Genomic DNA, 8,849 nt, shown 5'->3' with positions numbered 1-8,849 from the left:
TGATGGCGAGGCTGTCACAGTCGACGGTGGTGCAGAAGGCCAAGGGGTTTGCAAACGACGGGTCGTATGTGGTGAAGAAGCTGGTGAAGAGCACGGGGAACGCGGCGTGGATCTTCGGCACGACGTTTCTGATCCTGGTCGTCCCTATCATGGTCCAGACGGACCGAGAGCAGCAGGTCTTCGAATATGAGTCGCAGCAGGCCATCCTCGGCCAGTAACGTTCGTCGACATGTCGTTTCTCTATTTCAAGAACTTGTTTTCGTTAATTTTATCTGTTACTACTGTCAAAACTCATATTAGTTTCATGTACGGTGGGTTTGATCTATTGTTCATCAGTTCTTACTGATCTTGGTTTATTTTGGGTTCTTACTGTGAATTCGAAAACCATCTGGTATATAGCAGTTGGCTACTTGATCTGAATTTAAGATGGCTACTTCGATTGCCATCTATCACAAGCTCATACACAAATTTCTCAATTTGACGAAACCGGGAAGAACAAATCGAAAGTAAAGGAAGCAATATAGGACGTGTCCAAATAATTTTGTCATAAAATTCAATATGGTGTGGTTAGAGACTCTTCTGGCGAGGGGATTACAGGTTTTCAAATAAACTTGGGTATTGGTGAAATTTTAGATGCTGAAGCTTGGGGGTTATTTCATGGTCTCAAAAGTGGCTCAGAGTTGCAATGTTGCTAAGCTTGTGATTGAGTCGGATTCTGCAGTTCTGGTCAACTTGATTCAAAGTACCAACTTTGGTTGCCATCCTCTGGGTTCTCTTATTGCTTGTTGTCTCAGATTGATTGCTACTTTTGAAGAAGCCGCTTTGCATCACATTTACAGAGAGTGTAATATGACTGCAGATGCATTAGCATGTGTAATATGACTATGGCCTCATTACTCTTTCCTCACCTCCTCTCATTCTTGATGAGCTTGCTGATATCTCAAGACCCAGGAAGTCTAGGATTACTAGTTAGTTCTTTTTCTGTGTTTTGTTATGGGCCTTTTTCCTTTTAACCAAAAAAAAAAAAAAAAACAAATCAAAACAAATCGATGAATGATAAAAAATTTGCTGGCCGGACTCTTCTTGAGACAGCCAATAATGACTATCTGAATCTGTTCTTGTCCTTTTGCTACAAGCATGGACTAGTAGCATTATTGATGTGCATCTCTGTTTGCTAGCCAAATGCAGACACTGCTAATTATCCCCAATGATGACATATCAAATCCCTCTGCATCTCTCTGGTCATTCTATTCTTCTGCCAACATCTCTACAGCTCAGCAACACACAATGCAGAATTTCTGTCATCCTTTTCCTTTTATTTGCATGTGGGAAACACATTAACCTTCCTCTGCATATAAGTCAGTCCCTCTCTATTTCTAGTCTATCATCTTCCTCGCTAAACCCTTTAGGTTTTGGTTCGGAGACGCAGCTATTCAGGACTCTTGCATTACCCTCAAGTTTGTGACTGGCGACTTCCTAGCAACCCCATTGCATCGTCCAAGGAGAGGCTCATGCACAGAAACTACATTTCACCTTTTGGCAGTGGAATTTCTGTCTTGAGAGCACAACTGTAATAAGCAAGCTACCACATCTCTCCACAATTACAGCTACCATTTGAAAATATATGGTATCGGTTTACATCCCTCACAATGATTTCCCTCTCCAACAACCTACACAAATATTTAAAAGCCTCGTGGCAATCTCTGCAAATCCTCAAATTCTTCACAATCCTTAATGGCTTCCCGGGGGGTGCAGCACCACTTACCACCCCAAATGCTACAGCCAGCTTCTCACTGTGATACCATAGGGCTTCCTTTTTCTCTTGTTCCCCAACCCCATGCAGCATCTCATTCTGCAACGGCACATACCCTAATTTTTCTATCCCCGCCATCAATTCTGCCAGCTTTGCATATATCTCATCTATTCTTTGATGCCTTCTGTCCCCGGCCAAAAACACATGAACTTTTCCTCGCACTTCAATCCAACTCCTACCTCCTTCCTTCTTCACCCTCCTATCTTTCATCATCTTCCTAACTTCTGCAACTTCATCCCACTTTCCTGCGGATGATAACACATTTGCAACAATAACATAAGCTGAATCATCCTGCGGATCAATTTCCAATAACCGTTTAGCCATGGACCTAGCCAAGGCGGGTGATTTATGATAAGCTGCACATGTTAGCAATGTTCGCCACACTGCAGCATCAGGCACAATAGGCATTGTCATTGCAGTCCTTTCAGCATCTTCCAACTGACCAGCTCGGCCCATTGCACCAACCAGACAAGTATAATGCTCAAGTGCTGGTTCCAACACGTAATCAGCCTTCATCCTGTTCAACCACCAATCCGTTTCCAAAACCAAACCCGCATTGCCAAGGCACGTCAAAATCGCTAAGAAGCTATATTCATCCGGTACAAGCCCTTGAGCTTCCATTGCATTAAAAAGCTCAACCGCTGAATTCTTATCCCCCTGTTGTGCATACGCCGCCAGCATTGCATTGCATCCCACAAGACTCATCACCAGCAAATTCTCATCGAAAACCTGTCTAGCATCGGACACAAGCCCGGACTTCCCATACGCATCCAACAAAGCAGTCCCCACAACCACATTCGCATCAAGCCCCGTAACCACAGCATGTGTATGTATGATCCTACATTGCTCCAAAGCAGCAAGCTCCGCCGCGGCCCTCAATGCACCCGAAACAGTATACATACTCGACCCAACATCTCTACATTTCATGTCAGCAAAAGCCAAAAGCGCATCAATGGGCCTCGAGTTCTGCGCCAGCCCAACAATCACCGCGCCATAGCAGACAGCATCCTTGTGGGGAATTTCATCGAGCACCTTCCGGGCATAAACCGGCATCCCACATTTGGAGTAGAAGTGTATGAGGGCTGAACCCGAATACGGCTCGGCGGAGATACCGAGCTTGAGGGAGAGTGAGTGGAGGGAGAGACCGAAGGAGAGGGACGAGAGAGAAGCGCAGGTTTTGAAGAGGGTGGCGATTGTGCGCTGGTTGGGGAAGGTGGGGTGGCGGAGCATGGAGACGAAGTGGCGGAGGGCGGCGAGGGTGGTGGAGTGGGATGAGATCAGGGCCGTCCATGAGACGACGTTGGGTGATGGGATTTGGTTGAAGAGGCGGAGAGAGAAGGAGGTGAGGTTGGATTTGGAGCAGAGAGTGATGAGGTGGTTGTGGAGGGAACGGTCGGCGTTGTGGGTTTTGATCGCTTGGGCGTAGATTGCAAGAGGGTCGGCGGAGTTGGGCTGCGGCGGGTCGGGTTCGATTGGGATTGGGTTCGGTTTGGGGAGGGTGGTTGATGCCATCGGAGGGGAGCTTGGAGATCGGTACTGAAGTCTTGGATGGGGTTTCAGAGGGGGTTTAGGTGCACGCTGAATGCACGTGGGTGGTTTTACTTTTTATTTTATTTTCTTTTATTTACAGGAGAGAGAGAGAGAAACAATCTCTAATGAGGAAATTATAATAACGATTTTTAAAGTCGATTATAATTCAAACTATTAGTCAAAAAGTTGTGTTTATCACTTCTTTTGAATCGTCGTTACAAAGACTTTATTGGAGAAAGCTGGTTTTGATTTATACGGTCAGTGTATGTTTCAAAAATGAAGTGTAACACTTATCTCGATATAGCTTGAATTTGACTTGTTTTAAGCTCGTTTGAGTTCAGCTCGCAAATGAAACGGGCTAAGTTTGAGCTATAGGTGGCTTGCCCTTTGTTGATTGTTGATGATATGAAGTATTTTCCTATTCGATTTCGTGAGACTCTGCTTGGCAAACGGGTCGATTATTCGGGGCGTTCTGTCATTGTTGTAGGTCCTTCACTTTCATTACATCGATGTGGATTGCCTCGCGAAATAGCAATAGAGCTCTTGATAATTTTAGTCTCTGATTCCTTCAAAGACTCATAAAAACCCTCAAGTTCCTTCACATTCTTGCAAGTTCAAATGTGAATGGTTTAATGGATTGAAGAATTCCACCAAACAAGCTTACTAGTATGAAAAGTCTAGAATTCTGTAGTAGCAACTAGCAAAGTAGTATGAAAGCTAGCTATGTATTGCAATATTGGTGCAGTGCATGAATTTAGTCTGACCTATCATTACATTCAAATTATCCATCTGTTCACAGCTTGCCAGCTTGGCAATGTCCCCTATATTATTGAGTTTTTGCCTCTTTATTTAGTGCACGTACATTTCACTAGTCGAATCATCAATTATATATAAGGAAAAAAAAATTTGTCAAATATTACAGTTTGAGAACCACCTTCACCAGTTGTTAGTTACTAAAACCAAATGCTACCGCGCGGCCAGTGTTCATCTGAGCTGAAATTGATTTGTTTAGAAGCTTCACAAGTCATCATATTCATATTCCCTGCAAACCCATCTTGGTTGTATTGATTTCCAAGTTAATTAAGCCAACTGATGTACCCAGTCAAAGAACATACCAGCCCCAATCCCTTTTCAATCTGGATGAAAGTCGAATACAATTTGCGCCTCATTATGTTAGAATCTGAAAATGGCTTAGTAATTGAGCTCATTAAGAGCTGTATTCTGCTAAGATTGTCAATTGTTCTACATGATTGATTACATATGAGTTTGTTGTCCAAAAATGTTCTTATTCACCTTAAATTTCGGCCATTCAATATTTATGCTAATGGTAGCGGATTTTACAAATTCTTTTTGTACGCTAACTTTCTATGCTTGATTGTACCTCTTGGTCATGTTTCTTAAGGAAAACAGTAAAATAAGAAGGAATTGTATGTCATTTAATGAATGAACAGAATATTGAGTGAGGACGATTGCCTTCACTCTATACTATTTAAATTTTTTGTTTTGTCTCATCCCTACTATTTAAATTAGTAAAAGATGTTAATACACGACTTGTTGATAAGAATTGACTATTAATTTGAGTCAAGTTATGGTCTCTTATTTGGAATTTTCATCCTGGTCTTATTGCCCTAGTAAGCACTCATAGGATCGATGTTGGATTTTACACCCAAGGACGAAAGAGAAATGACATTTGGTGAAGTAAGTAAGGTGAAGACAAGCCATAAATTTACCACTGTATTATTAGTTAGAATCTTCTACAGCACAGAAAATCTTCAAACAGTTTGATGCAAGATTTCCCACCGAATGAGGGAGTACCACCAGTTGTAGAGTCTATTCCACCTTGGGGCCCTTTTCATCCCCATTCATTTCTGAAGCTGAAGAAAGTCTCTTCTAATGTAACATCCATTGCTGACCGTGTTGTTTTCAAATTCTAGTATCCAACGTATCAAATGTGGGACTTGTTGGGTTTGTTCTCTTCTGCACTCATTGCTTCTACATATCACATGTACAGCTTCATAAATAATCACAATGTATCCCTACAATGGTGTTTAGAGCAGACAGCAGAGGATGAGATTTTCATGTTTCATCCAAAAAGAAGAAAGCAACACAATTGTGATACCAAAAAGCATGTAGGTCACATACACATAACTTGTTGGTGCTAACTAGGATTATTCATTAAACAAATTTCTCTGATATGCCAAGTCAAAGTATAGAATTTCAAAAAGCAGTATATGCATGAAATAAAGCATTTGGAACTGTAAACCCTTGGTTATGGGCCATTAGTGATCTTCCTAGGTGCAAAAACAGACATCCCATGCTACATATATTGGCCAATCTAGTGGGGTGTCAAGTAAGGCTCACTTTAGGTTAGCTTAGCTTAAATCGTAACTGGCCGTAATTTTTAGTTTATGAAAGTTATTTTTTACCAACTTCTATAAGTAGCAGCTTAATAGTGTAATTTTTAAAATAAGCTGCTTTATTTAATTTTACCAAACACTTTTTACTACTTAATCTATAAGTTAAGCAGTTTTTCGCAAAACATAAACTATGCAAAATCGGTATTTACTATAGATATTTGCTAAAGTGCGACTTAAGCAGGGGTAAAATGTGTTGAGGAAGTTAGACAGGTTGCTTCAGAGAATATATGTATATGGTGATCTTTTCAACATCAAAAGATCATTTCTTTAAGACCTCATACCTGAAGACGAAGTGAGCTGAGAGTTTTCCTAGTATCCAAGAAAAAAAATAAAAATAACGAACATTTCAAAATTCAAAATGCAGCAACTTCTTGCAACCTTCAAATTCACAGCGGTGCATCTAAAGCTCGTTCTTTTTGGTCTGAGAATCAAAAAGCTCAAAAGCGCGTAAACTGTTGTTTTCTGTGTGTTGTATGGCACAAGAAGGAATATAAAACTTGCCTCAAAACAATTTTGTCACATTCATTGTCAGCCAGTAAATTAATACATAAAACCCAGAAAACCAAAATTTTAAACACAAAGTCTGAGTACTCTGTAAACTATGAGAAAGAGGGCGCATTTGCAAGTTGCAACTTTCTCAAAAGCATAAAAGTTGTGAAGAAATCGGAGAAGCATTGGTCTGCAGAATTGAGAAAAGAGACAAACAGTCCCACATGGCTCATCAAGAATAAAGTAATAAGAGGCCAAAATCTGTTACTCCATCCTCCACTATTTTTTAGTCCAGATTTCCATCCAAAATGACAGACATTCATGATTCATTCTCCCACATCATATTTCACCTCTATGAGAAAAGGAAGAGCTTTTCTGAATGCTTCTTTTTCCAACAAAAGGATCATGCTCAAATTAATCCCATTTGCCCATTCCATCACCACAAAACCCCCCATATTCTCTCTAAAAGAAGAAAAAGAAAAGAAGAAAAATTGCTACTAGTATCCACCTTTAAAGAAGGTTGCCTCTTTGTGAAGTGAGAACCCATCTTCTCCTATCAATAATCTGCATAGAAACAGCATATTCCAACCAATGACAGATTAGTATTTGGTACCAGGAACTAATTTAAAAAATGAAAGAAAAAAAAAAGAAGAGGATTCATCTCATATTCTCAAATCTAGATATGTGCATACCATCATGCTTCTTCATCAAATTTCTGGCAAACAACAAGAATATGACTAGGAATCCAACTCCAGCTGCTCCTCCTAAAATAATAGCCACTGTCTTCCCTGTATTTGACCCTATGTCAATCAATAACATATTACATTCCAAATCAGATTACTTACCAACATATGAATATTTTATAGAAGTAACATCACTCTTTGCAAGTGAAAAATTGAATCAACCAACCAGAAACGGTAAAAAGAATAAGAAAAAAGAAGGGTCTTCTATCCCCAAATCCAAAATTTCAGAACTTGGTTTCTGCCATTTACCTGATGAAGATGAAGAGGATGATGATGATGATTGAGATGAAGATGACCTTCTGGGGACCCCATTTGGATAGTAACTGTAACTCACAAAGCACTTATGGAGATAGATTTGGCCTGAAATGGAACTCCCACATTCAACTTGAGCTCTCTGCACTGCACTCTTCATACACTCACCACAATCTGAGTCACCCACATCTCCTTGACACTGACCCAAGACATAGACTTGTTGGTAATTTGTGGTATAAAACCCATGACCACTAACCACACCATTCTCCAAAACAGTGAAAGCAGTGTCCCTTCTCTCTTCAAACCCAGACCCTGCAATGTTTGTTCCCCCACAAGTCTTGTACAACATTTCCATCCCTGAAATTTGGGCAAACCCAGAAATCTCATAGAGCATGTAGCAACCAATTAGCTGAACTCTAGCAGCAATGGTTTTGCCACAGAGACTGTTAACCATTTGGGGGAGTTTACTCACACAGCTGTAGCAATCAGAGTTGCTGAGGTCACCTCTGCATTGAAAGAGACCAGAGATGGTGGTTTGGCCACTGCCTGAGTTGGTCTTGAAAAACTTGGCCTTGGTGGATTGTTGAACCAGAGACCCAAACAGGGCAGAGAGGGATTGGGAGTAAACCCCAGTTGGATCTGAAAAGGTCTGCTTTGCACAACCTTTGTACACCATGGAGGTCATATCAGTGGCAGATTCAGCAACTGGGATGATGAGCTCAAGATTGGAGAACAGAAGCAAGTAGAGGAAGAAAATGAAGGGTTTTGAGAGTAAACCCATTTGCTTTTTCTGCTTCTGGATCAAAACATTTCAGGTTTTGGGAGGATTGAGAGGCACCCAAGTGAGAATGGACAGTAAAGATTGAATCTTTATATGACTTTTCAGCTATTTCTGCTGAAAGAGTTTTGGGTTTTTGGACTTGGTTTGGTTTTTGGGTTTTTGGTTTTGGATGGTGTAGCAGTGGTTATGGGATTTTTAGGCTCCCTCTGGCTTTGGATGGCCTACCTCTCTGTGCGCAATGCAGAGAGCCAAAGGGCAAAGCGGTATCTTTCTTTACACAGGAGTCCAGAAGGAGTACAGTGTATAATTGATAGTATAGTAGCAAATAAATGGTTATTTATGGGGAATGATAGATCATTAGCTTTAATAGAAGTGTTCTTTTTTAAATGTTTGAAAGAGAATGAGAACAAAATGGCATCGTATAAAATAAGGAAAATAGCAATCTTAAAAGAGAATAAATATTCCCATGTGTAAAGAGGTCTGGGATGGGCAGACTATCAGTGTGAAGGAAAAGGATTCTGGTTTTGGGGAGGAAGAAAGTTATGAACTTTGAGTCTTTGACTGAAAGTACATAAGATTAGAGCAACTGAGTTAGATTAGATTTGAATTTAATAGCAGTTATACGGTATACATAAATAATGCTGGGTGGTCCACTCATGGAGCCTGAACTTGTAGTCTTGAATGAATTACTAGATATCTACAAAAAACTACAAACTTGGAGGCAAATATTGTACCATTTCTAGCTGGTAAGGACCAAAAAAAAAAAAAAAGCCTTACATTTTTGTCATATATATTTTGATGAGCATCACTTTTGTTACTTTTTC

General features: G+C 40.4%; 2 protein-coding genes across 4 annotated transcripts; both read right to left on the bottom strand.

Annotated features, from left to right (window-relative positions):
- Nucleotides 1–1,054: 1,054 nt before the first annotated feature.
- LOC133709268 (putative pentatricopeptide repeat-containing protein At5g52630) lies at nt 1,055–3,587 on the bottom strand. Its single transcript, XM_062134944.1, has one exon. It carries the CDS (start codon nt 3,323–3,325, stop codon nt 1,583–1,585), a length of 1,743 nt encoding a protein of 580 aa, XP_061990928.1. The 5' UTR covers nt 3,326–3,587; the 3' UTR covers nt 1,055–1,582.
- A 1,482-nt stretch (nt 3,588–5,069) lies between these two features.
- LOC133709271 (plasmodesmata-located protein 2-like) lies at nt 5,070–8,346 on the bottom strand. Of its 3 annotated transcripts, XM_062134947.1 has the most exons (4): nt 7,242–8,340; nt 6,942–7,049; nt 6,758–6,813; nt 5,070–5,379 (listed from the first exon to the last, which is right to left on the bottom strand). In XM_062134947.1, the coding sequence occupies exons 1-3, from the start codon at nt 8,023–8,025 to the stop codon at nt 6,806–6,808; spliced, it is 900 nt and encodes a 299-aa protein (XP_061990931.1). In that variant the 5' UTR covers nt 8,026–8,340; the 3' UTR covers nt 5,070–5,379; nt 6,758–6,805. The 3 variants fall into 3 exon arrangements, with proteins under 3 accessions (XP_061990931.1, XP_061990932.1, XP_061990930.1); XM_062134948.1 differs by lacking the exon at nt 5,070–5,379 and having other exon boundaries at nt 6,489–6,813; nt 6,942–7,037; nt 7,242–8,346; XM_062134946.1 differs by lacking the exon at nt 5,070–5,379 and having other exon boundaries at nt 6,489–6,813; nt 7,242–8,335.
- Nucleotides 8,347–8,849: the final 503 nt, after the last annotated feature.

The sequence above is a fragment of the Rosa rugosa genome, chromosome 5, assembly GCF_958449725.1.
Source record: "Rosa rugosa chromosome 5, drRosRugo1.1, whole genome shotgun sequence".
NCBI classification, from domain to species: domain Eukaryota; kingdom Viridiplantae; phylum Streptophyta; class Magnoliopsida; order Rosales; family Rosaceae; genus Rosa; species Rosa rugosa.
The sequence above is the reverse complement of the archived record's forward strand: the minus strand, read 5'-3'. Positions and strand labels throughout refer to the sequence as shown.